The 27170-nt window shown below is 51.7% G+C and overlaps 1 protein-coding gene across 1 annotated transcript in view; it reads right to left on the minus strand.

Moving 5' to 3' along the window:
• The window catches only part of NOTCH2 (notch receptor 2), a 167799-nt gene that overhangs the window by 23617 nt on the left and 117012 nt on the right, over positions 1-27170 (minus strand). The window contains exons 7-21 of the mRNA XM_037500843.2: positions 24472-24705; positions 23008-23163; positions 22409-22597; positions 21414-21527; positions 20495-20608; positions 18570-18803; positions 14816-14926; positions 9296-9488; positions 8003-8148; positions 6204-6317; positions 4190-4309; positions 3638-3790; positions 1338-1566; positions 428-629; positions 136-289 (exon numbers count right to left, since the gene is read on the minus strand). Coding sequence (XP_037356740.1) covers positions 136-289; positions 428-629; positions 1338-1566; positions 3638-3790; positions 4190-4309; positions 6204-6317; positions 8003-8148; positions 9296-9488; positions 14816-14926; positions 18570-18803; positions 20495-20608; positions 21414-21527; positions 22409-22597; positions 23008-23163; positions 24472-24705 — 2463 coding nt within the window. The remainder of the gene's footprint in view (positions 1-135; positions 290-427; positions 630-1337; positions 1567-3637; positions 3791-4189; positions 4310-6203; positions 6318-8002; positions 8149-9295; positions 9489-14815; positions 14927-18569; positions 18804-20494; positions 20609-21413; positions 21528-22408; positions 22598-23007; positions 23164-24471; positions 24706-27170) is intronic.

A 27170-nucleotide genomic window follows, 5' to 3' on the forward strand; every position in this document is an offset into this window, starting at 1 on the left:
TGAGAAACCGGGGGAGACAGCGTGCCGGGCTCAGGCCCAGGGCAGAGCGAGCTCATGGAAGCCCCTTTTGTCAAAGCCTGGCGTCCCCCGCTGCCCGCCCCACCCCCCGCACCACCACAGCAGCTGGCCAGTCACCTCTCTGGGAAGCAGCCACCTCGCAGGAGACACTGGGCACGTCGCAGTAAGCGCCAGCCCACCCAGGGGGGCACAGGCACCGGGACTCCGCTTTCTCCTGGACGCAGGTGCCCTTGTTCTTGCACGGAGACCGGCTGCAAAGGTTCACCAGCGTCTAAAACGGGGCACAGAGAGCGTCACTCAGCGCCATTGGCGACTGGGTGAAGCCAAAGGAAAGCTCACTGCCTAGCGGGGACGAGGGACAGGTGCGTCACGCAGCGGCTACAGGGGGCAGGGCAGGGGCGCGAGCTACCTGGCAGTTCTTCCCGGTGTAGCCCACAGGGCAGGTGCAGCGGTAGCTGCCCAGCCCGTCCACACACACCCCGTCGTTCAGGCAAGGGCGAGAGCTGCACTCGTTGATCTTGTGCAGGCAGAAGGGGCCGGTGAAGCCCACGGGACACAAGCAGGAAAAGGCATTGACCCCGTCCACGCAAGTGCCCCCGTTGAAGCAGGAGCTGCAAGCAAACGGGGAGAACGTTACTGGCCCTGCAATCCGGCTCCCCCACCTGCTACTGAAGGAAGCAAGTTGCCTGGAATCTAAGAAATTATTCCTAAGCACCCCAAACGCCCCATCCAGTCAATTTCACCCTCTAACCTAGGCTGGGTGACACCACCCTTCCACAACTATGAGGCTTATGAGTATTTAAAGGGCTGAGGCTTGTTAGAAATTCCCAGAGAAGGTAAAGTTTTCCGGGTTTTACCCAGCCCTCTGTGGTTTCCCTCGTATCATACCTCATTTTATCCCTCAATTGTATCTGTAAGTGCTAAGTAAATAGCACTTGACTCTAAAGTTCTTTATGAAAGAAAAACAGAACATGCTTGTTGATAGTGTTGTATAAAGGCACGAAAAAAAGCTCCCAGAAATTGCACAAAGAGTGGTAACAAAATGCGACCAAATGGGGATTTTTAGATTGTCGACTGGAATGAGCAAGAGAACCCACCAGAATGACAGCTCTTCTGCTGCCGAAGCAAGAAACAAATGCCGAGCCAACCCTCTAAGCTTTTCGACCCCTGGCCCTAATCCTTTAACCACTTGTCTACAAGGATAGGAGTTGGGCGCCAGACAGGATCTGGGGTGTGGCCAAGCGGGCGCTCCGCCCTGCTGGCACCTGGGACCGCCAGCCCGCCCTCCCCACAACGCTGGCCCGGCACCCGGTGCCCACCTGTCCGTGCACTCGTCGATGTTGTTCTCGCAGTGGACGCCGTCGAAACCCGCCTGGCACTTGCAGGTGTAACTGTTGACGTAGTCGGAGCAGGTTCCCCCGTTTTTACAGGGTCCACTGAGACACTCGTTCATGTCCGTCTGGCACTTGTCCCCCACGAAGCCGGGGAGGCAGAGGCAGGAGAAGGCGTTCACTCCGTCCACACAGGAGCCTCCATTCTGGCAGGGGTCTAGGCCAGCACAGACGGGAATCAGCACCCCGCGGCGCCATTCAGCCTGGGACGCCCGGGGTGCGGGGCCTGAGCTGAGTGACTCACGGTGACATTTCTGACTTCTCTGTGCTTGTCTTTTCTTTACTTCTATTTTGCCCTGATTCTTTCCTTTGTGAAAATGACTGCAGTAACACTGAGATTCTTTTTTTTTTATTTATTTATGCATACAAGACCTGGGGTGTAAGTCAGAGATGGGGGCAGGTGAGAGGATTCACCAAAGACAGAGCGGGGAACAGAACAGGCAGACGACAGAAATCCACTGCTGAGGGGAGCAGCGGGCGAGGCAGGAGAGGTCTGCTGCGCCATGTGGGTTGCTCCCCGGCCAGTCGGGGATCGAACTCAGGCTGCAGTGGCTGGCGATACCTTGATAGCGCTGTCTTTAAGCCCTGCACCACCAGGGAGACCCAACACTGAGATTCTTAACTCAGAGAAGCTGATAACTGGACTAAGCTCTAGAATAACTACTACATCACTAATAATTGTGCAAAAGTAATAAAAGTCCTAAAATCCTCATGGCCCCTCCACATGTTCTCCAATCAAGTACATGAACACAACACACAGATCTGCAGGAGGAGGATAAAGATGGTCCCCAGTGTGCATGGCGGTGGCACAGCAGGTAGGCGGGACTGGATATAAACTAGTCAATTTTTATTTTTGATGTTTTTTTCTTTTTTAGATTCAGCTAATATTAGTAAATAATTTTTTCTCCTCAACTTTATTACATAGCTTGGTCTTAAAACAAAGAGCAACTCTTGCCCTTAAGGACCTTCAATATAATTGCAAAGACAGGTCATAAACATAAAAAGGAAATTAAACACTGGGTGGGTGTTGCAGACCATTTTTCCCAAGAGGGATATTTAACGTATGGTATCTGTGAGCCTAATGCCATTCTGAGGCTCATCTGCCATAATTACAGAGCCACTGCCGACCTGACGCTGTCCTTCCTAGTCACGCTACACAGACCAGTTACCGTAACTTCCACGGCATCTTCCAGAAAACTCCATTATTTACTGCATTCCTTTAACTGTAAATTTGCTAGTCCTACTTCAAATAAGAAAAAAAAACTAATTTTTTTTTAATTAATGTACTAATTAATGTGGGGAAGGAATCCAAATAGCTTGTGCTCATTGCCTTAAATTTCTCCAGTAATTGCACCACGGACATATTTTCTCCCATGTGCCATACGGGGAACAGACACAAAATTCTTAACATACATTTGGGAAATCAATTCCAATAATATAAAAAAGAAATAATATATCATAACCAAGTAGCATTCATCCCAGGAATTAAAGGGAAGTTAACTGCACAATTCACCCACTGCACTCCCAGATATTTACTCAAGAGAAACGAAACCCTCTGTCCACGCACAGACTCAAGCTGCTTGAGTTGTAACACCCAGACCTGGGAGAGAAGCGAGGGCCCTGCTGGAGACTGCAGGCCCGACCCTGGCGGACACCACTGCTACTCACGCACCATGTGGACGGGTCTCAATAAACTGAGTAAGTTCCATATTCCCTTTCTCAAAAAAAAAAAAAAAAGTTTGCAATATGATTATATTTATATAAAATCATAAAAATGCAAACACACCTATGGACAGAGGCAGGTCTACAGCTGCTTGGCACAGGGACATGAGAAACAGGATTAGATACAAAAGAGGAGAACTTGGAAGGGGACAGACATGTCCATTTCTTTGAGCAATGGTGTTGTCAGCTGTCAAAACCCACTGAACACTGCCCTGAAACACTGCTGTGTCCTGCCGTCAACTGGACCTCAACAGATCGTCTTGTTTTTAGAGCTTTTGGGGCGTGTCCCCACTCTGTCCAGGTATAAAAGCCAGCGATACTTAGAGGAGGTATTGCTGCTTCACCCGTAAAGCCTCAAGCTTTGAAGGAGGGTGACTTACACGCTAACCCTAGACACATGCAATCAACTACCGGGGTAGCCGCCTCAGCCCCGGGAGCCCTCTGTTGGGCGTGCCTGTCCTCCCACCCCCACCCAGCCCCCGGGATCTGGGGGCAGGCAGACTCACTGGCCAGGCAGTCATCGACGTCTTCCTCGCAGTCAGCACCGCTGAAGCCGGGCGGGCACTCGCACACGTAGCTGCCCTGGGTGTTATGGCAGAGGCCGTGGTTCATGCAGGGCTTGGAGACACACTCGTCCACGTCGATGGTGCACCGCGGGCCTAGGGCAGGGATGCAGGCAGTAAGCAGCGTGGCCTCTGGGAGGGGGTCCCACGGAAATTCAGGTGGGGCCTGAGCATCAGCTGGGATGGGGCCACCCTAGGGATACCCCGATTGTTCTCCAGCTTTGGGGAGCCCCTTAGGGCTTCTGTGGCCTGACAAGTCATTGCTACCAACTGAAATTTCCTGGAGAACAGGCTTCAGACTCGGGTTGGAGTTTTCCAGGCACTAGGGGGCCCCAAGGACAGGGAAGGGAAGGCTCTCAAAGCCCATGGGGTAGCAGCCTCTGCACAGGCCTGTGCACGTGGCAAGGCAGGCAGCAGGGGAGGCCAGGGCCTGTGCCCCTGCTCATGAGGCTGCTGTGTCTGCAGCAACCAGTGTCTCCAGGCCCACGTGCTTACCCTGCCAGCCGGGAGCACAGAGGCAGGTATAACTCTCAAAATTCGGTGCCTCTTTACAAACAGCTGCATTCTCGCAAGGGTTTGGGGAGCAGGGGGCCAGCACGATCTGGCAGTTCTTGCCTGTTAAGAAGTGACAAAGTTTATAACAGAAAATCAGTCAAAATAACAGAAATTGCCCCAAACCCTTTGGGGCATGTCAGTGAGGAGGGAGTGAGGGTGACACGTAACTCAGGGGCTCTTGGGGGTTAATTGGAAAAAGCACTTTCAGAGTCCTCATTAGCACAGAGCGTGCTCCCAGGTGGGCTGCTGTCTGGCGGCACCAGCTACGCAGATTTGAACACCAGCACCAACCAGGCCCACACGGCCTCAGTTAGGGTTCAGCCGGGAAACCCAGCAGTGTGCCAACTGCCCTGGCCACCTCCACTGCTTGTTCTCACACCAGCACCAGCACATGGCACTGCCTTGTGCCCACCGCACCCCCTGGATCCACGCACCCACGATGTCCTTCCAGGGGAGCCAGCGGGAAGGAGGAACCTTTCATCAAAGGGTCGTAAGGCTGTCCGTACAGTCAAGTCAGTTTTTAAACTATCCTAAAACTCCATATTCAAGCGGGAAAGTGACGACACGTCCTCCACCACCCACCCCACTCAGGTTCAGCAGCAGCTCAGAGCGAGGACGCCCGCTCCAGCCGGCCAGACTCACGGACATTTAAAATCTCAGCTCCCCTCAGCACCGATCTGGAGCTACACAGGCTTTCAACCTAGTGTAACTTCCAAGTTCACACAAACACAGTTAGGAGGGCACTAATTTGAAGAAAAACCAACGTCGACAGGCAGTTAAATGCTCTCAAAGTACCCGAGGCGCACAAAGTCGAAGCCAACATCTCCAAGGGGAGCCGCACCACGAGCACACGCAGGTGAGTGCCCCACGGCCGCCGGCCCAGGCCTCGCTGATGCGCAGACGACCTCTCCCCTCCCCCAGGAGCGACCGTGGTCACGTGGGAGTGGCGTCAGTTAGACCTGTCTACCCGGGAACAGCCAGGAGTCTCAGGTAATGTGGCTTCACCAGTCTGGCTAAATGCCCTTTCGCACGTGGACAGGGCTGCAGAGGGGGCGAAGGTCACAACAGAGGGTCCAGTGTTTCAGGGAACAGAGTCAAGCTTTCGGCCCCTCGGCCAGTCTGAACACCTGGGCATCACCACTGACTGGCAGATACAGAGAAGCGGGGCCTCAGCTGGCTCCTGTCTGTGCGGGCACCACAGTAACAAGCTATGCCGCCGCCCGATGATGCGAAGGTGAAGGAGACACACAAAAGAACCAGTCACAAGAGGGCAGTCATGAGGCAGGAAAAAAACAGAGTGCCCAGGCACACCCCCAAATTCCTGAACAAAGACCACCTGGCGTGGGGTGAGCCACACCTATGTCTTCTGCATGTGCGATCCCTCCCCAAAGCGAGCGCAGCTCCAAATGAGGCACGTGAACCGAGTGTGAGGAGATGCTTGGCGGTACCAGGACCAGCACTGGACTCCTGGGGCCTTGGGGCAAACCTGAGAGTGACGACTTCCCGACTTCCCTCGGCGACCTTCAACAATCACCTCTCTTTGCCTCAGCTTCCTCGTAGATACGACGGAAAAGAACTCCCACCTTGCCTCATTATACCACCAGATTAAAAAACCCTCAGTGCACCAGCACAGTAATTACCCCTCATGCCGGCTGCTGCGTTGTTCAAACTAAGGCTGGGAGTGCAGGCCACGAGGAAGGGCTCTGTGGAGTGATGGACTGACCACCGCTATAGGCGTCAGGTCCACGGAAAACAAGCTCAGACCCTGCAGCACCGAGAAAGCAGACGAGCTCCTGCTCTACCTGCACAGGGCGGCCACGCGTCCTCTTACAGCTCCAGTCCTCAGTGGACCAGAACAGGTGCCAGGCGGCCCGGCTCCGAGACCAAAGGGCTGAGAGGACCAGGCAGGACCCGGCAGGACTGGCACAGCCTCTGGCCCCTGCGCTGCACTCACCTGTGTACGGCAGCACGCAGCGGCAGGTGTAGCCGCTTATGTTGTCCAGGCAGGTTCCCTGGTTCAGGCACGGGTTTGAAGCACATTCGTCGATGTTAACCTGGCAGTTCAGGCCTGCAGACAGAGCAGGAAAGGGTCGAAAAGACCTTCTCATTATCTGTTTCTGCTGACCACTGTTAATATTTTCTTTCTCTCACCATTGGTGATCACATACATACAGTTATTTTAAAGATGGAAGAGGGGTGGCGGGGATTCACAAGCTGTATGTCTTGGGCGTGCAGGCTCACAGTTCTGCAAATGTGTGTGAGCACACCCCACCCTGACCCGGGGGTCCCAGCACAGCTGTCCCACCTCCCCAACCGTCCCTTCCAGTAGCCCCGGGGGATAGTCAGATTTCAAGGGTTTATTTTTGTCTTTCCGTTTGCTTCGTTTTTAATATTCCACATGAGTGAAATCATCTGTTATTTGTCTTTCTCAATCCTCTCAGTGGTAATAATTAAACAGATCAGAAACTGCCGTGATTCCTCCAGCCTCCCGGAAAACCTGCTCATTCGTTTCAGCCACAAATCCCCGACGGTCAGGGAAAGACGGGGCTTGAAGAGGGACAGTCAGAGGTGAGCAGAATCATACAGCGAATTCTTGGACACCTAACTGCTCCTCTGCTACCGTTTTTTCAACAATGGACGAAGAAGTTCATTAAGGGTAAAAGTCTGCTGATGTATCTAAACTTAAGAAAGCCCCTTCTATAAAAATAAAAGGTCAGGGCTTTAAAAGGGGCTATTATCAAGAGGTGAAGTCACAAAGCTGTTGGGCCCTAATCCAGACGTGACATCCACCCCCACGGTGAGAGAGAGAAGTGAAAGCATGAAGGGACAGGGCAGGGCTCCAACAGTGTACAGTGCTGCATCTCTCAGGGCCTGCCTGGACCCTCCGGGAGAGGGACACGTGACCGGGTACGCAGGGGGCCGGGTTCAGCCGCTCTCGGCTACTCAGCGGCCACACAGCTCTGAGTTTTACTTTTGATTTTTATTCTGTTCATTGATCAGCGAGTCTCAATGAGACAAAGAAAGGTACTTTTAAACCTATAAATTCTCTGCAAATGTAACATCGAAATCAATGACAAAAGTGGGGTCTCAGACACTTTTGAAGAAACAAAAGCAGGTTTCTGTGTGGAGAAGTCAAGACTAGCCGGATAGAAGGGGAAAGACAGACGGACACCCGCAGCCGGTCTCGGAGTCTCACAGAGGAAGGTGACAGTAGAAATACACCAGTGACACAAAAAGGGACTTCACCGATTTCCACTATTCAGCATTTCTCCAGAAAATCACGGGTGACCTGCTATAAAGAGTAACTTGCCAGGGCTTCACGGAGATGACATCAAGGGTAACGCCGGTGAATGTTAAGGATCAGAGAATGCGCTGACATCTAAGAACACCTCCGCACGTAAGGGACGTGCTGAAAGGGTGCTGAGCCTATGAACACTTCCACGGCATCACTGCTACCATATTAGGGTGCAGTCCTTTCACCCTACAATCAGACCTGCACCAGGGAGCCCATGGTCTGCCCAGAGGCGTGTTGTGGGGCCCCGAGGCGTGACTTCAGCAGAGCGGACAGCCCCCTCTCGTGGACCAGAGCAGCACCTTGACCGACTTGGTCATTATTTCCCAAGCACCTTACAGATATTAAGAGCTCAGCTGGTATGTGCCGCACGGATGTGTGGGGGAAAAGGACGGACTCAGGCAATCCACGGCAGCCACAGACAAGCATAAGAGGTGACAGCACTCACGCTGTTCGCTCACCTTTGAAGCCCTTCTTGCAAGCGCATCTGTACCCATTCACCAGATTGTCGCAAGTGCCTCCGTTCTGGCACGGGTTGGAGAGACATTCATTTCTGTCCACTTCACAGTTGGTGCCAACCCAGCCGGGATCACAGAGGCACTTGTATCTGCGGGAACACAGAATTCTTTACTGTGAGGGATGAATGTACGATTGAGTCGCAGAAGAAACACACACTTGGGCAAGAAAGGAGAGGAACCCGGGGGTACACGGAGCTCATTCTCTTCCATGGCCCTAACTTCCGCCCCTGGTGAGGACCATGTGGGTCCATCTGGAAACGCAGTGAGCAGGCCTTGCCCCTGGGCCAGAGAAGGGCAGCGAGTTTTCGTGTGAACAAACATCCCCAGGGTAAGCCTGGAGTTTCTTTTCTGATATGTAGAAGTACATCGAACCTTCAGATCACTTATTTCTGGTGCAGAGCAGACGCCCAGGAAGTAGGTTAGCAGCAGAGACACTAATCCACCCTGAGGACTCCTGGGATATCTGGCTTCCGAGAAACGTTTTGTTTTGACCTGAAACTCTGCCCCAGAAAGCACCTAGCTGACTCAGCAGGGAGCAGAGCAAAAGTGAAGTTCCTGGAGGATATGAACACTGCTCACAATTGGCACACATTCGCCCTTAGAATGTGGTCTCGGGATGACAACCTCCTTCCCTAAGATCCCGAGGAAGAAGGTACACAGGCTGGGGTGTTCTGAGGCTTCACCCTCTGAAGCACAGATACTGACTGAATTCACTCGGGGAAATAACATGGTTTCCCATTTGCCTCCGAATGCAGTCATCATGGCTTCATCTCCGCATGGCCACAGCCACGCCCCAGGCCCTGACCTCCGCAGGCGAGAGCAGCTGGGACCCTCACGGGCCCTGACTGCACACACCACACAGTCCTCAGGGACTCACAAACGGGGTGCTCAGTCAGGGCCACATGTGATGGTAGCTGAGACCCCACACAGGTGCAGAGAGGCCAGAGTTGAGCTATTGTGAAGCAGAAAAAGCCAAGGCTAGAGAGGTGCTCAGAACTCAGCCCTGTGGTGACCGCCAAGTGTCATGCCAAGGACCCACGCAAGCAGCCCGGGCTCCTCCCTCCTGCCTGGCTGCCTGGCCGGGAGGGCAGCAGAGAGCTGGAGACCACACAGACCCACAGGACCCCCACTCTGCCTCGGCTCCGGCTCTGACCGAGCTGCAGGCGCAGACAGGCCCGCCCCAGCCCAGCGGCTGTCCCAGGGTGACGAGGGCACGGAGGAGAGGGCAGTACGCACCCGCCAAGGCCCCCGGTGCAGTTGCCGTGGATGCAGGGGCTGCTCAGGCACTCGTTCACCTGCGAGTAGCAGCTGGGGTGCAGGGGCCCCTCAGGGCACAGGCAGCGGAAGCCGTTGATGTCATTGACGCAGGTGGCACCCTTGCGGCAGGGGCTGGAGGCACATTCATCGATGTCCACGTTGCACCTGGGGCCTGCGGAGAGGGAGATGCCCGTCATGCCGGGAAAGCTCGGGGCCTTACTGTGTGGGCGCCTTCACCTGCGCAGCGGCAGGGTGGCGACCTGGACACCGAGAACCTTGACTGAGGGGGAAGACGCCCACCAGCACCCAGTGCCGTGGGGTGGCAAGCAGCGTCTGTCTTTTGGTAACAGGCGAAGGTAAGGACATTCTGGAACAGCGCTCTCTGCTCTGGCGTGCATCTCTTCATTTCATCTTAAGACACAGGCAAACCTCGATGGATTCTAAGAGAACATCAGGGCCTCCCTGGTGGCGCAGGGGTTGAGTCTCAGCGCTATCAAGTATCGCCAGCCACTGCAGCACGAGTTCCATCCCCAGCCAGGGAGCTACCCACATGGCGCTGCAGACCTCTCCTGTCTCACCCCCTGCTCCCCACAGCAGTGTATTTCAGTGGATCTGCCTGTTCTGCTCCCCACTCTGTCTCTGGTGAATCCTCTCACCCCCCCCACACCTCTGGCCTCCATCCCAGTTCTTATGTGCATAAATTAAAAAAAAATCAATCTTCAATGAGAACATCAAGTGTCACCAAGGCTGGCTGCTCCTCTGGACACTCCTAGGGACTCAGAAACTTTTCCTATCAATGGTTTATCACAAATGCATTTTCTCAGCTAGTCAACCTCTTACATTTCTACATAAGGCAGATCTCAGTGGGCTGGAATGCTCAGAGAATGGACAATTAATTTAATGCCTAAATTATTTAATAAAGAAAAGCCATTTTCCTTTCATTCTTAACAGTTGTTTTAATCCGTTTTCCGCATCAGGAGAGTACTCTATAACTCTACTGTCCTCTGACAGCTGAGTGCCTCCTAATCTAGACCAGGTCCTCAATGGACAAATGAGTTGCCTCAGATACTTCTTTGAAAAAAGAGGGTCTCAGGACCCCTCATCATGGGCTGTAATGGGTGGGGTCTGGCCCACATTTCATTTTTCAAATGCAGGCAGCTCAACTACTGCATTTTGAGATCTCTGATGCAGGCTATGATTAGTCATCATGTAATAATGTAAAGGATCAGAATATATAAAATTAAAGTGAATCATTTTCCTTTAAAATAAGCCCAAGAGTGTACTTTGGAAAGATGTCTGCTCTAACCTTGACATATATTGCTTTACACTAAATAATGCATGCCAGTTGCATAAGAGTTGTTTTGTAAACTTGAATAACTGAGATCTATCTAAATATTCCTAAAAGATGTAAAATTTTAAAATAACTCAATTCTATAAATGAGGGAGGAAAAGTAACTGCTATGAAGGAATTTATAAATAACAAAAGATACAATGTTGTGATTCAGATAAAAACATGTATTTTTACTTAGGAAAGAGTAACCCTGCATTTAGAACAGGAAATTCCAAATGTAATAGCTACACACCCCTTAAAGGAAGGGTATTAACAACATTTCACCCTCCACTGCACTCCAAGCCACTCTTGGTGGTTTCTGTGGTCAAGACCCATAATTTGTAGTGGTTGCTGTTTTCCTCTCAAACATTTTACTAATAACTTATTATGAAATACTATTTCCTTGGGCTCAACCTCTGAGCACCGAGGAACGGGCCAGAACTCTTCAGTGCAAAGCTGTCCTCAGCCTGCCATCCACCGAAGCAGGAAAGTCATTCTTTCCTTCCTGTCCCTTCATGCGCGCCTCTTCTGACAGCCAAGCCCATGATTTCTTCATTTACTTTGAGAATCCAGAATCAATTTTCAAGCCCTCTTTAACCAAGGTGAAGAAGTTCCCTGTCGGCCTGTAATGTGGTCAGACTCTGCCTCGCCAGCAAGATCCTGTGCGTAAGGAGTTCCCACCTGGTCCTAGAAATGCCCAGAACAAGCTGAGACTCCTTGGTGGTGTCAGTACCTCCTGAGTAAGAAGGTAACCAAGTTCCTTGCCTTACAGATACTCAGCAAGTGAGTGTTTAATGGCTGGAAGCATGTGGCATAGTCCAGACTGGAGAGGCTGGGCCAGATGTTAAAAGCCCCACATGTGAGTCCTGTGCATCCTCTGGCCACTGACTGAGGGCTTCTCCTGCACTAGACACTGTTTTAGGGCCAGCTAAACAGACCAGAGGGGAGGCACCTGCTTTCTGCGAACTCACAGCCCTTGCTCTGGGACCCTGGCTGAGGCCACGGGCACATCTGTTCAGTTGCTTCCCTTGTTTAAATGGGGACAATGAAACTTTCCTATATACTTTTGTTGTTGATAATTTTTAATTCAGATATAGTTCACATATAACATCGTGTAGGTTTAAGGTGTACAGCATGCTGGTTTGATACATCTGTATACAGTGATATGATTACCACCCCAGAGTTAGCTAACACTTCTATCAGGTCACATAGATATGTATACACATATGTGTGTATATATATGTATACATATATACATGTGTATATATATATATATACATAGCTGTATGAGTGTATATATATGTATTTTATTTTTTGCGGTGAGGACAACTGAGATATACTCTTTTAGAAACTTTGAGGTTTATAGTCCATTTCCGTTGACTATACTCACAGTTTTATCACTGGAATTTATTTATCGACGAGTTACAAGTCTGTACCCATAAACATCTCCCCAGTTCCCACACATGCCCCAGCTTGTAGTAACCACTATTCTACTCTTTTCTGTCCAACTTATTTCACTTAGCATAACACCGTGAAGGGCCATCCATGTTGTCACATGTGGCAGGAGTGCCTTCCTTTTTCTTGAGTGAATAATATTCCTCTGTGTGCGCGCATATGTGTGCACGCACTCCTTTACCCATTTATACCCACTGACGAACACCTGAGCTGCTTCGTGTCTTTGCAGTTATAAATCACGCTGTGCTGAGCCTGGGCTGCAGAGACCTTATTTCCACCAGAGATGCCCTCCAGAGTGGATGGCTGGATCACAGGGTGGGTCAATCTCCAGTTTTTTAAGCAACCAGAAATCCTACTTCCTTAGCGACTTCACATCCCCACCAGCTGTGTGTGCGAGCCCCTCGTCTCTGCATCCTCACCACTTTTTGTGATCTCCTGGCTTTCTGGAAACAGCCGTCCCCTCAGAGGCACGTGGGGACACCTGACCGGGGCTTGCTTTGCATCTCTGTGACCAATAGGCCAATAGGCCACCTGGCATCTTCTTTGGAAAAATATCTAACAGACCTTTGACCATTTTTATTGGCTTGTCTTTCTTCTACCCTTCAGTTGTACGAGCTCTTTAGATGCTTCAGACAGTAATCCCTCCTCAGACACATGTACAGCTGCATTTTCTCCCAATCTGGGGGTTCACTCTGCAACGCCCTGCTCCCCGTGCCAGGTAGCTCTTCCCCACAGCTGGCCTTACATTGTTTGCACTCTGTTGCCTGTGCTTCTGCTGACCTTTCCAACATAACTTTCATGGGCTGAAGTGACAGGGTCACAGAATAATGGATACCAGGTGCCATGTGGAACTGAAAATCCGTTTCTAGAACTACCACACAATTTCTTATTTCCCCTATTTAATCAGTAAGTTCATGAAGGATTGAGGGGAACAGAGAATTTAGGCTTTAAAAAAACACTTCCCCTAAATGTCAAATTTGCTATTACAATGGTAAAAAGAAAAGGTAGTAGTAAATAAAGTAAAGGAAATAATAACATGCTTTACATTTATAACTCATGAGTCTATACCACACTCGGCTGCTATTTTTGGAAGTTGACTTTAAAAATGCCCCAAAACAGAGACAGAAACAACTCCTCGAGCAGGGTCACACCCAGCATGCACAACATCTGCTCCTCGGGGATGCCGCAGGCACACCTATGATGCACTTTAGAGTATCTTCAGCCTAGGGCTCCCTTATCGACCTTTCTGCCCCCCCTCCAACCCCCAGCTGAATGTTGAAGAGAGAGAGACTAAGATTCACTGGTATTTAAAAACAAGTAAGGCCAGCCTGAGGCTTGTCTGAAAGAAGCCACAACAGGCACCGAGGCAGGGCACCCAGCAGCTGGAGAGCGCACTGCTCAGGAGACCCGCCCAGGGCAGCATCCGGCCTCCACCAGCCTGGTCTCTTATCAATCCCACAGGAATGGTAATGACAGAGACAATTAAATGAGATTAGGTGCTTAATACCGACCTCAAAATAAGTCCTTAATAAATGGTAGCTATCCTCTCCCTATTACCCATGTAACAAAAATGCACCAGCTGCCCCACCCCACAGGGATCTCCCTGCAGTCAGCTGGCCACCCACCGGCTCCAGCGGCCTTGCAGGGCACCCACAATCACACCAGGCTCAAAAGAGGGTGGTAACATATGGAGGAAGCAGGTCCCCAGCAAGCAAGAGCGGACACCCACCTTGCCGGCCCACTGTCCCCTGACATCATCGTTCAAAGGCTCTGAGGGAAGTTTCCCCACTGGCTGCCAATGCACACACGGTACCCATAAAACGTTAACATTCCCCCAAAAGTGGTGACAACAAGCTGAGCAACTGTAGTCCCACAGAATTTCATCTGTTTGCATAATTTCAAAGACAAAGGATCTAGCCTTCAAAAGCCTGGAGCTGGAATCCCACAGAGGGCCCGCTGGGTGACACAAAGGATGGGACAGACACCAAGGATGAGGACAAGGAAGCCTCCTGATGGTCCCAGTAACACCCAGGGGTGTCAGGAGGGGGCCTTAGGTCTCCTTGGGGGGCCTCTAGCACTTTCTGACTAGAAGGGGTATAAGATAAAGTTATCCACCCCCTTGTATTAATCACTAAAGAGAAAAGAGATGTGTGTGAATGTGTGGGTGTGCATTTTTAGGTGTTTTAGTGGGTTGTAGTTTAAAAAAGAATACTAGCTTTATTTCACTAGTTTTATGTTCACTAGTTTTATTTTAGCCAGTAACTTTCTTTCCCGTAAGGAACAAACAACGCCAGCTGTGTTAGCCAAATGAGGTGGTCCTCCCTGCCCTGGTGCAGCCCACGGTTCCCCCTAAGAGGAAGCACACCCCAAAAAAGCAGTGTTTTCACAGACTCTTACCTTGACTAGCTTTACAGAGACATTCACTACTAAAGTGTCCAAAAGTAATGGTGCCTTTGGGAGCTACACAACCCAAGCACAGCGACAGAAACTCGTGGTCTAAGTAGAAACGGTCTAAAAACTCTCGCTAATTAAGTTTCATGTTAAATTTTTAGGAAGGCGTGCAAGCAGAAAACTGGACCAGAGAAGCATAGAAACACTCTTCTCACCTACAAGAGACAAAGAACTAGCAAACATTTGAAAAATAATCACCCTTGGGATGCCTGTTCCTAAAGGGAGGGGCTGGGGGAGGGACCCCCAGTAAAGAGGAGGCTTACCTGTGAATCCTGGGGAGCAGGCGCAGCTGTAACGGTTAATGCCATCCATGCAGACTCCGTTGGCACAAGGGTTACTGGCACAGTCATCAAAATTGATTTCACAGTTAACACCTGCAGACAGAAGCAACGAGAAACCATCACAATCACCACCTACTGACTCTGCCTGGGCTGCTCGGTGCTGAGAGCTGTCCTGGGGGCCAGCCACGCCGGGCAGAGCCAGGCAGCTTCCTCAAAGAGCAGCCCCCAGGCCCTGGCAGGGGGATCTTGAGGCCCCAACTATTTTGTTAATCATACGGAGCTACTAGTGGCCTTTTGCACTGACGTGGCTTTTGCACCGACACTCCAAAGGCAATGAGGTGGGAGTTCAGCCTCTCAGCAGGGGCGAGAGGAGAACGGGCAGTCTCGTGTTCCAAAGATGAAATTCAAATTTCCACTGGAAAATTACTGTTTTTGAACTTGAGGCCACCATCTTAAGTCTGAAACTGACTGTCACTATCATGGGCTAAAGCTCAGGATAAATCTTAAAAGTCAGGTCCATTCCGCTGGCCTCTCCTCCAGTCGAAGGGCAGAGTTTGGCCTTGTCGAGCTAGACCACGAAGCGGTCCTCACTGTTACCACTGTACTGAAAATGACATTTCACTGTTTATTTAACATGAAGCTAGTTTTGCTTTTGGGGTATCATAGAAGAATGTCTTGGTTGTTTGAAAACTCTGACGCTAGGGAATTTGGAGGCACAATGGGTGATGTAGAAAGACCCTAGACTTACCTTCTTCTACAAACACGCCAAACACACAGCTACATATGGAAAATCCCCCCCTAAAAAAAGTGGTGACTACTAGCTGAGCAACTGTAGTCCCACAATATTTCATCTATTTGTGTAATTTAAAAGAGAAAGGATCTAGCTTTCAACAGTCTGGAGCTGGAATCCCACAGAAGGCCAGTGCTGTGACTCACCCCCAGGTACCCCACACCTCAGCCACCAGGCCCTGTTCCCCAGGCAGCTCGGCTGCTCACAAAGGTTGGAGACACAAGCAAGAGCTGAGTAAGATTCAAGTTACAGGGGCCCCAGAAGAAGGAGGGGGCAGAAAAATCTATTTGAAGACACCGTGGCTAGAAACTCCCTAACCTGGGAAGGAACTAGACATCCAGATGGAGGAAACACAGCAAGTTCCAAGGAAGACGAACCCCAGGGAACACATACCACCTCATTATAAGGTGTTTTAATGGGGGTTCTTTATACCAAAAAAAAAAAAGGAGCAAGAAAATATATGGAAGGGAAAAAAACCCACTTAGTAAGGATAAATTTATAATAAAGCTAGTGGATTAATCACTTATAAAGCTAGTGTGAGGGTTAAATGACAAACGCAGAATTATTTATAATAATTAATTAAAAGGACACAGGATTTAAAAAATATAAAACACGAAGGGGCAGGAAGCACTGCAAGGCTGAAACACTAATGGGGGGCTGTGGCCGACAAACTCCCCTGCTTCCTGCTAATCTCTGTACACCCTTACTGAACAGTCCTCACTGAGTATCTGCAAGATGCTTCTGTGTCCTTCCACTAAATTTTGTTTTATCGTTATCATCTGCTTGTTTTTTTTAAAATAATTCTTCAGGTACTCAAGTTGCTATCTGTGACTTAAAACCCACTTACAACAACTTCCCCTCACAAGACAGAAGGTGTCCACAGAGACTCTCGAAACGTGCCTCACTTTATGGGCTCAGCGGGCAACAAGCCACAGTTAGAACCAGCTACCTGCAAAAAAAAAGCTACCTTTTCCCCACATCCTCATGCAGACCTCGACTTCCTCAACTTCCCAACGTGTATTATAAATGATCTGGGGACTCTCTCTCTAGAACTCAAGAGCTGATTCACAGTGACTAATTAAATGATTCTTTGGCTCAGACTCCTGGCAAATGCCAGGTCTTTTTCCACACATTCCAGACCAAAATTTCTTGATGTTGCCTGCATCTCTCTGCTTTACTTCTCAAAGAGCACAGGGGTGGACATGACAGTTTCCTGAGAAATCCTGAGCCCCCTTCACTGCGCTTGCCACACACCACTCATGTTCCCCTCCTGCCTTTCTCTGTGACGGCTCCTGTCAGGCTGCCTCCCAGGGGAACACACCTGATCACCCAACATGGCAACAACATGCTCTCCGGCCGCCCCTCGCCCAGGCTTCCAGAGCATTTGTTAGAAGGCACCGATAGCAAAGCCTAGAACAGGCCCGGCATTCTCAAGGTAGCCCACAACTGCTTGTAAATCTCTCAAATTTCTTTTCATACTCAATTTCTCATGTCTGGGGACCAGCCCGGAAGCAAATTGCTTTTGGAAGGTTTTACAAAGATCTATTCAGCTCTTTTAGAGAGTTATCTAAACGTGGGGAGGGGGAAGGCATTTTCAACTGTGAAGGCAAGGGATGTTTTTTATATGCCTGAGCAACTCAAAAAGGACTTTGTTTTCAAACTTGGCATGTACCAGGTCCTGGATGGAGACCAGGGCCTTTGACAAGTTTGAAGAAATGGATTTGGAAATAAAATAAAATGAGGGCAGTTAACTACATCCCCACCTTTGCCCCCTCACAGGCCACTCTCCTTCCACTGAAAATGAGTTCTCAGTTCAGGACTCCCTTGCACTGGCGGGATCCCTTCTGACAGAGGCTCACACTGGTTAATCTTCCACTAGTGCGTTTCCTTTGATCTGAGACACAGCACTTCTCTGTCCATTAACCACAGCAGTGACCACAATGATTCCTCAAGTAAGTAGAACAGACTCCAGTGAAACCTGTGAAATGCTGCTGCCTGAGGAAATCATTTCAGAGCCGCTGTGAAGGAGCAGCAGGTGTTCAGCTGAGGCAGGAGACAGCCAGGGAGTGAGTGGCAAATGGCGATGCCGCCTCTAGCGTGTAACGGCTGTGACACGCTGCGGGCTCTTCTACGCCTCGTGCCGTTTCCTGCCCTACGTGACAAAGGCCCGGTGGATGTAGTGACAGAGGAGAGGGTCACGTTAAAGATCTGTGGACTCTGCAACAGAGTCAAACTCCTGGCGGACCGGGAGAGGGGAGGGAGGGAGGTGAGGGGCCTGGAGCAGGTGAAGGGGCTGGCGTCACTAATCTGAGTGGGGCGCGGGGTCAAGAAAAAAAGACCATGGGCCTCCCCGGTGGCGCAGCGATTGAGCGCTGGGTTGCGAAGCTGCCCGCAGCCTCTGTAGCACAGGTTCGATCCCCGGCTGCTCCCCGGCCACCGGAGGAGGGTCCCACATGGCGCGCAGACCTCTCCTGCCGCCCGCTGCTCCCCTCAGCAGTGTACTTCGGTCCTTCTGCCTGCTCTGCTCCTTGCTCTGGCTCTGGTGAATTCTCTCACCCTCCCGCGCTTCTGACTGTACCCAGTGCTTGTATAAATAAGTAAATAAATCTTAAAAAAAAAAAAAAAGACCAATCCAAGCTACCGAGGCAAAAGGGTTTCGATTTTAAATAATTCTGAATTTTTTAAATACCCTGCCTCCTTTCTGCAATGAAGTACATATACCAAAGCGACCCTCTCTAACTTCTCCAGGGGCTCGCCCTCCGCCTCGGAGGCGGTGCTGGCTGGCTCTGGCTGAGAAGCGGGGCTGCCTTCCAGGCCTCGTGGCCTGTGTCCTGAGGAGGAGCGCGAGCGTCCCGAGCACGCTCAGGGAGCACAGACTCAGGTGGCGCTTCGGAGGCATCTACACAGACGTGAGCAGCGAGGAGCGGGGAACGCGGAGGGACTGACCGGAGGTGCCGGGCAGGCAGTTGCACTGGTAGCCGTTGACCAGGTCGATGCAGCGGCCCTCGTTCAGGCAGGGGCTGCTGTAGCACTCGTCGATCTGGTCGCTGCAGATGGCGCCCATGTACCCCGGGTTGCAGATGCAGGTGTAGGAGTCGATCCCGTCCTGGCACTGGCCGTGGTGGCAAGGGTCGGGGTCACAGTTGTTGATGTTCTCCTCACACAGCACACCGGTGAACCCTTGGAAGGGATTTTACAAAGGAGTCTCAAAAGCCAAGGCAGACACTACACACCCGGACACAATCGGGCCACCCATCCGACCCCCGTGCACTCCCGCCGAGAGCGACTCACACTGCAGGCAGCGAGCAGCACACACGGCTGTCTGCGCTGCTCTCCAAGGCAAGCCTGGAGAACTGTGTCTCCTTATGTTACTGTTACATTACTGTGAATTTATGACAGCAAGGCTGTAGAATCCAAGTTCGTCTACATGAGCAACGGTTATATTTCAGTGACTCTTTTTTCTTTTTGTTTTTAAATTATTGATTTTAACCCTAACCCTAATATTGCAGTTACTCTAAATATACCCCTTCATTTCACATGGGCTTCCTTGGGGGGCTCTCAACATTTCTTCTTTACGTGTTTACCCACTGGGTCCCTCTCCCCCCGAAACTAAATGCAGGTTCTGTTTCATCAACCTCACAATCATCCCAGTTTTAAGCTTAGAGGACAGAGAACTCGTCTTAATCCTGCTCAACCCCTCCCATAGCGCATGTATAGTAAGCTCTGAATAAACTCTTGCTGAATAAAATCAATAAACAAGCTGCATTTTAAAGAGTTCCTTCCTCCAGCCCTTCAGCTGACCCATATGAAAATCTCCTGAAAGACTCCACAAGGCCCTTCTCCCTTTTAAACATCAGTTCAAGATTTTTAATCTCTCTCCAGTGAAGGTTGCTCTCCATGAATATAATCTGGCCAGAGAAGGACAAAACCTGGACCTTAACCTGGAACTTCTCTAACCAAAGACAAAGTTTCTGAAACAGGAGGAGGAGGCTGGGTGGGCCCTCTGGCCGGGCCGAGGCTGAGCAGGCTGAAGGAGGGGTCACGTCCCCGTACGGCTGAAACGTGGCCTGTGTTTATTTTTGTGAGTTAGCTTGCTTTTCTGGTATCAGAAAGAAATTATGCTCATGATGTTTAAAATCCTCTAAGAACCCAGTTTCTAAAACAAGAAAACTATCTTGAATTATATTCATAACTCATGTCCCTCTTAAGCAACCGGAAGACAGAAAAATCGGGGAGCCAACTTATCTACTCATGCTCAGGCCTCCCCTGCAGGCTGTGCAGACGCAGAAGTGCAGCAGGGGACTCGGGCTACCCAAGCCCTCCCAGACGAGAAACGAGGCCAGACACCGGCAATGCAGGATATTTATAAACAGATTCTTTACAACTCTAGTAGCAGCCGGGCGAGAGGCCCCGGCGTGCAGGCAGAGCTCAGGTTCCTGTTGGATGCACACACCTGACGCTCACGCAGGGCATCTTCTATGCAGGAGCATTGGCTCTTAGAGCCCTGGCTCTGTCTTCAATCATTTGCCCCAAGAAGCACAGAGACAGGACTCCTGCTGAGACGCCCCAACGAAAACCAGCTTTCATCGGGAATTTTTCCCTTTCCCAAAGGAAAAATGTGAAGCCAGCTGGAAGCTTATCGCTGCCAAAATCTGGCCCCGAAAGACACAGACACCAAAAGGAAGTGTCGAGGCCAGACGAGCGCTGGGGCAGGGAGGACGAAGATGCCCCCGAGGAGGAGCGAGGGCAGCGAGGAAAAGCTTAGTAGACCCACGCGCTGGGAGAAACTCCCTCTGCACACACAGCAGCATCCCCCACCTCGCCAGTGAGAAGGCCCTGTGCACCCACGGCGTAGCAGGTGGGGCTCTCACCTGTGGCACACTGGCATTCATATCCGTTGGGGTGGTCGATGCACTTGGCCCCGTTCAGGCAGGGGGTGCTGGAGCAGTCGTCGATGTCAATCTGGCAAACTGAGCCGGTGAAACCTTGGGGGGCACAGTGGTGGCACGAGTAAGAAGGCTGCCTGCCGCCCTGCACTCGCAAGTACCATGCGCGAGGGGCTGGGGCAGGTGACCAGCAGGGTGTACCCTGGTGGGTCAGCAAAGGTAAGACTATTCTCCATGCTGCGGTATTTGCAAATACCATGCCCCCCAGGGAGCTGGGGTCGCCGGGCAGAGCTCGGCATGTCCGGGGGGCCTGTGTACGTCTCTGCCCAGCGTTGATTTCTCTTCCAGCTAAGCCAGGACTGAATGGTTACGGAGCTTCACACATGTGGCTCTGAGGAACTGGGACCTTGTCTCTAAAGAAACAGCAAGGGAGGCCGCAGTCTAAGGCAAAAACTTTGGCACGTCTTCAACAACAGCTTAGGGGAGCGAAAGGAGAGAGAGCATTTTCCTTGGGAAAAAAATGGACTTGTTTTGTCTGTTTCTGGACCCAAGGGTGAAAAGCCTAAAAATAATCATCTCGGAGGGGGGTTTCAAGAATATGACCCACAGGGAAAAAATAAAACCCTGAATAGCCGTAACTAAGGCTTCTGTGAGGCACGAACCCTCTGAAATATACACACAGACAGAGAGGTCACAGGCCATTCAGAACAGAATCAGACTTCTGGCCACAAAGGATTTGGAAGATTCCTGGCCGAAACAAACCCCGTTCTGTACACACGCACTCTTCCCTGGCGCTCCCTGGAATGACTTCCTCATGCGGAGCCCACACACATGCTCTCCTGCTCCGCTTCCTGCGGCCAGTTTGTGCTTTCAAAGAAAACAGGGGCAGGCGGTGGGCACTTACCAGGCGGGCACAGGCACTGGAAACGGTTGACTTTATCCACACACTGCCCGTTGTTCACACAAGGGTTGCTCTGACATTCGTTGATCTCCAGCTCACAATGCACACCTTTGAAACCTGAACAAGACGGACCACACAGGCGGCTTAGAGAAACAAAAAGGCGCAGTCCAGCCAGGAAAGCACAGCTGCAGGGACAGCCGCCCTACGAGAGTGGACGCCTCCGCGGCGGGGATGGGGCCTGCACCCTGGCGGGAAGCTGCCGCTACGGCCCCACGGGGCCAGGAGGCCGTGGAGCGTCTGGCCCTGAGGCCAAGGGGAGAGGTCATGCCCACAATCATGCCGTGATCCGGCAAGACAATAGGCTGCCCAGATGGACTTTGCCTCCAGGACGCTGCCAACAGGTCCCAGGACTCCTAATCCACGTTCCCAAGTAACAGCTGATTCAGAGATCCTGCTGTTCTCAGGGTGCAGCCAGGGCTAGGGGGAACCCCAAGGCGAGAGCAGCCAGCACCCAATCAGGCAAAGCAGCCTTGTAGCCTCGTGTTCAGCTGGGTTTACTGTGTCCACTGAGGAGTCCCAAGATGCCTCCAGAGGTCAGACTACATGCGCCAACCCCACTGGGGGCGGCAGGTTTCTATGCAACTGTGGGTAAACGAGTTTGGTAAGTGGGTCGGCAGGGGATGTTTAGTATACCAGGGGGCAGGAAAACATTACTTTCAGGATTGTTATGGTAAATCCATTTTTAAATCAAGGAAAGGTTACATGGAAACAACAGCTTCTTCCAACTTTCCCTTACATGTATGTGAATTTCGACAACAGGAGTGGTATGATTTGGTCCCCAGAGCTCTAAGAATTCTAGCCCTGTCTTATACAGGGAGGGCCCCTTGGCCCGACCGTCACCACGCGGCTGGATGCTGGTGGAGCTCACGGAGGCGCCGCCTATCTCAAGGGCTCCGCACAGTGACGCCAGCACCACCTGCCCCGCGTGGGCCCAGTACCTGGCATGCAGAGACAGGTGAAGCCGCCGATCTTGTCCAGACAGGTAGCGTCATTCTGGCAGGGGTCCGAGTGGCATTCGTTGATGTCCATCTCGCACCGGGGCCCCGCATAGCCCCTCAGACACTCGCAGTGGAAGGCGCCGTCGGTGTTCACGCACTTCCCTGCATGCTCGCAAGGGTTGCTGTTGGCTGGAAGACAGAAGCGCTCGTTACAGGGGAAAGCACTGGGTGGAGCTCACACAGGTGTGGACTGCAGCGAAGGCTGACGTTACAGTCTCAACGCCAGGCCTGCAGCAGACCGGCTCCCAGGTCCCCATTTTCTGCCTTTAAAAATAAATGTACAAATAAGACTTGCTTAATCTCCACTCCAGGGCCTCTGGTCCTCTCTCACCCTGGCGATAATCCAGGGCTTGAAGAAGAATCAGTCCATGCATTTCAGTTCCCAGAACAGAATCCACGGCTGTGCCAACAGGTTAGTGTCAGAGAGTGGGATGCAGCCGGAGAGGCCTGAGGCTGGGGAACGTGCCCCCTGGGTAAAGCCGCCTCACTTGAGTGCCCGCTGAGCCTGACCTCAGGGGAGGGGCGGGGGCTGGTCTTACCCATGGCGCACTCGTCCACGTCCTCCGTGCAGTCGGCCCCTTTGTAGCCCTGCGGGCAGGTGCAGATATACTGCCCGTTCAGGGGGTTGGTGTCGCACAGCGCCCCCTTGTGGCAAGGATTGCTGATGCAGGCATCGTCCAGATGACATAAGAGACCTTCAAGGGGTGGGGGGGTTAGAAAGAGGGAGGGTAAGGACAAAGGGAAGATGTCCCTCACTTGGAAAAGCATTTTCTCTTTATGGGAGAGGAAATACCTCACGATTGGCTCATCAAAATCCAATATGGTGATCAGAGGCAACTTCCCCGTCCCTGATCTTATTTAGGGTCACGCGGCCAGCCCAGAGCAAGGAGCTTCTGCAGACCAGCCTCGTGTCTGAGCCTGAACCCTCAGTTAGAGCCCTCCTCCAGGGCAGGGCGCTTACAGGCCACCAAGGACATCGTTGGATAACGGAGAGAGGAAAATGGAAATCTCTCTCCAATAGTTCTGCCAGTCGTAGGATGTTAATAATGGATGCCCAGTTCCACCTGAATTTCATACAAATGACAAATACTGCTTTGCCACATGTTTCAAAAATTGCAATCATCATGTATTTTATTTGACAACCTACTTTCCCCAATCAGGGACCAGATGGTCCCTTGGGGTCGCCAGCATCCCACTAGCCTCACAAAAGAACAAGGAGTCGCCCATCCTCCGCCTGCACCAGGGCAGCCACTCAACACCTTAACATCCCCGGGTCTGGTGCCCACAGGCCCCCGGAGATTGTCAGGCCCCAGCTCTCCGGGGTTCACCCAGGAACTGGATTTTCCAGTCTGCAATTAACTTCAGAGCAGGTAACTAGGGTTTCTTCTACAGAGTTGGAGGCGGGGCCTTTGCAAAGACATTAAGTGTAAGGACGTTTCAAAACTGATAGGAACAAAGCCCTCGGCCACGCTATCGTCTTCCATCTCCCATCTCTCCACGCCTAGAACTGGGCGCTGCTAGACTGCAAGACCTTACAGAGATGTTAACGTGTATGTGGTGAAAATCCTCCCTCAAAGGGGCATCTCTGCAGACAGCTGAGCTGGGGTGTGCTTAAGTGCTTCTCTCCTGACAACGCCCGAGTCAACGGGTCATTTCTTGTCAGCGTGAAGTCCCTAAATCCGTACACTGGCTATGTTGTCTCAGTTTCTGAGAAGTCGCTCTTCATTGTTGAGGTAACGCTTCTGCCTAACATCCTGAAGAGGGCTTAGAGGCAGCAGCTGGGGGGATGAAAAACTGAGGAGCATAGAATTGTGACTCAAAAGTCCTAAGGGAGAAGCAGACCGATGCTCACATGGCTCTGGCTGGTGTGGCCATTCCAGCAAGGTCCGGACGGACGCCCTACGGGGGCCAGTTAAGAGGGCACTCTATGGGCTGAGGGAGGCAGAGGCCCTGCATGCGCTCAGCGCCTCCCCTGAACACCGCGGCCCGCCCTGGGTCCTCACCTGCCTTCCCTTCGGGGCACATGCAGGAGAAGGAGGCCACGCGGTCGATGCAGGTGGAGCCCGGGGTGCAGGAGGCGAAGGCGCAGTCGTCGATGTTCTCGCTGCAGTCATCTCCGCTCCAGCCGTTGACGCACACGCAGCCGTAGTCTCCGTTGCGGTTGGTGCAGGTGCCGCCGTTCTGGCAGGCGTTGGGCTGCAGCAGGCACTCGTCCACATCCTCCGTGCAGAACTGGCCTTTGGGGACAGGGGGACCTCTGATTAGGGCTCTGAGTCCCAGAAGCCCCAGGCGGACCTTTAGGCGGCCTCGGCCCTCCTGCAGCCTGTGAGGGCGATGCCCAGAGACCAACCCCTTCAGGGCCCGGAGGACACTTATTCCAGGCAAATAATATAAAAAAGAATAGAAGTTTTAATGCCTAAAAGCTCCGACAACGTGAGCATTTAGCCGAGGTATCCGTGAGAAGACAGGACTCGTGGGGCCCTTGATTTCGCGACACTCCTGAGACAGTGAATGGGAAGCGTAAAGGGACAAACGAGGAAAAGAGGAGCCTGGGTGTGGAGCTGGGGGGCAGCTCCTCTCAGCCTCCCGGCGCGACACGAGACGGCGCTGCTGGGAGACCTGGCAGCGGGCACAGGTGCGTCCGCCGTGAGCGCCCGGGAGGACGTGGACTTGTGGAGGGAGGGCAGGAGTGGAGCCAACATAACAGGACAAGGTGAAAAGATCCACTGGCTCCGCTGAGCAAGAGCAAACGAAGGTGAGTGACACGAGGCCAGCTCCACGGCGGGTGACGGCGTGTGCGAAGCCTCTGGGCCCGAAGGAACACGCGTGTTTTCAACCCACGAGTGGGGAGTTTAACAAGCAGTTCAGTGTGAGGACGTGGAAGCAGTAAGACAAGCTGACGAATGGGTCTCCTGGGGGTCTTTTCACAGCAGTGTAGCCAGCTATCAGAGGGTGCTCACATTCAGATCACCCCAAGTCCCTAAAACACAACCGGACCGGACACGTGGTGGAAACACAAAACCCTCCAGGCGGCCTTAATTCTCTGACCTGACATGACGGGTCACCCCTTTTTCCCGCCTGTCCGTGCCCCACGCCCACAAGTCTGCACGCCTGTCTCCCAGCACCTGGCCGCAAGCAGCCGTGTCCCACCATGCACCTGCTGCGTCCCCAGCCAAGGCCCCAAGGCTGCCGCGCGGGACGGGGCACGAGCGTGCCTGGAGCCTGTCTGGAAGCTGTGCTCGACAGGCCCCCTCTGCGCCCCCACCTCTCCCCACCTCACCCCTGTATTCCATGAGAAGTCATCTTCTCTACCTGACCAGGCCCTTCTGGCCCAGCCCTTCGGGCCAGTTACCCCACTGCGCCTCTTTTCCAAAATTGTGGGCCGGGGTCTCTCTGCCCCCCTGTGAACCGGAAGGAGAGAGGTTGGTCTACAGAGAACGCGTCAGGGAGAATCAGAAATGCACAGGAGAGAATATGGTGGCCTCCAAGTCACTGATTCCAGTTACTTCTGAATCCCAAATGCTCCCAAGGCAGGCATGGGCTGAGTCATTCTGAGAGAGGTGCCTTCCAGTAGGTGGCCCTAATTGTAGGTGGGGATCAGTCCATTCCAATCCACAGCATTAGTTAATAGAAGAGGATGAGTAAGCGCTGGCAGCCACTCTCCCCAAGGCAAATGATGATGTTATGATCACGCTGCTCCTTGCTGTGTTAGCAGAAACACTACCTCCAAGTAAAGCCGGGTGTGTTGCCGTGAAATACAGCTGCAGTTAGAAATGAAAAGATAACCAGCGAGTCGATGAAGAACTGCTATAACCTAGAAATTGCTAAGAATCTCGTCTCTGACGCTTACGCTAACTCCAACATCTATGCCACCCTCCAACCAAACTCACTGGCTGAATGGGAGCAATTATTTTTTGCTCACAAAAAATATACATATTATTTTTATTTTTAACAAGTTCTGAAATGACTGGGTATAAGACACTGTGTATTTAGAGGGCTCTTTCATGCATTACACATTGTAATACCCTGACACGCGATATTTTAAGTGTCAGTCTAGGTAAATAAAGCAATGCCTGGGATGGAAATGTGTGCTCCTGGGAAAGTAAACCAAGAGCCGCTGATTGCCAATATGAATCAGGCACTGAGCTCGTGGGATCACAAAGATTCTCTTTTATATTGTTGGAACAGACTCGGAGAAGAAAATTAACTCCCCTAGTGTGGGCGAGGAGTGAGGGAGACCAGAGATTTCAGTAAGAACTGGCTACCTCTAAAATTGTGAACAAAGCCTTGAGGTGTGAACCTCACTCACCACGTGGGAACGCCTGCACGCAGGCTTGGGGAGGGTGAGATTAAAATTACGACTCGTGATCAGATTCCTGGGAAAATTCATGACTTCAAATCACTATCCAAACATCAAACATTCGCCCTGGTTTTAACAAGTTTGGTTTTGAAGATCAGACACTTTCAGGTGACCCCTCAGGACTGCTATCTGCTAGATGCTGTTAGAGAAATCAGATCCAGAGCATCGAAAGCATGCTGACTTATACTTAGTTTTCTGCAAAATGCATCATTTTTCTCAAAGGTCTAGGCACATTTCTCCAGAACATTCCTTCTCAAGTTCATTTCCTCCCCTTTCCAATACTATCACTCAATTTTAAAAATCAGGATGAAGCAAACGGTAACCAGGACGCGCTACCAAAAC

The sequence above is a fragment of the Talpa occidentalis genome, unplaced genomic scaffold (assembly GCF_014898055.3).
Source record: "Talpa occidentalis isolate TD23 unplaced genomic scaffold, MPIMG_talOcc4v2.1 talOcc4.9, whole genome shotgun sequence".
Lineage (NCBI taxonomy): Eukaryota > Metazoa > Chordata > Mammalia > Eulipotyphla > Talpidae > Talpa > Talpa occidentalis.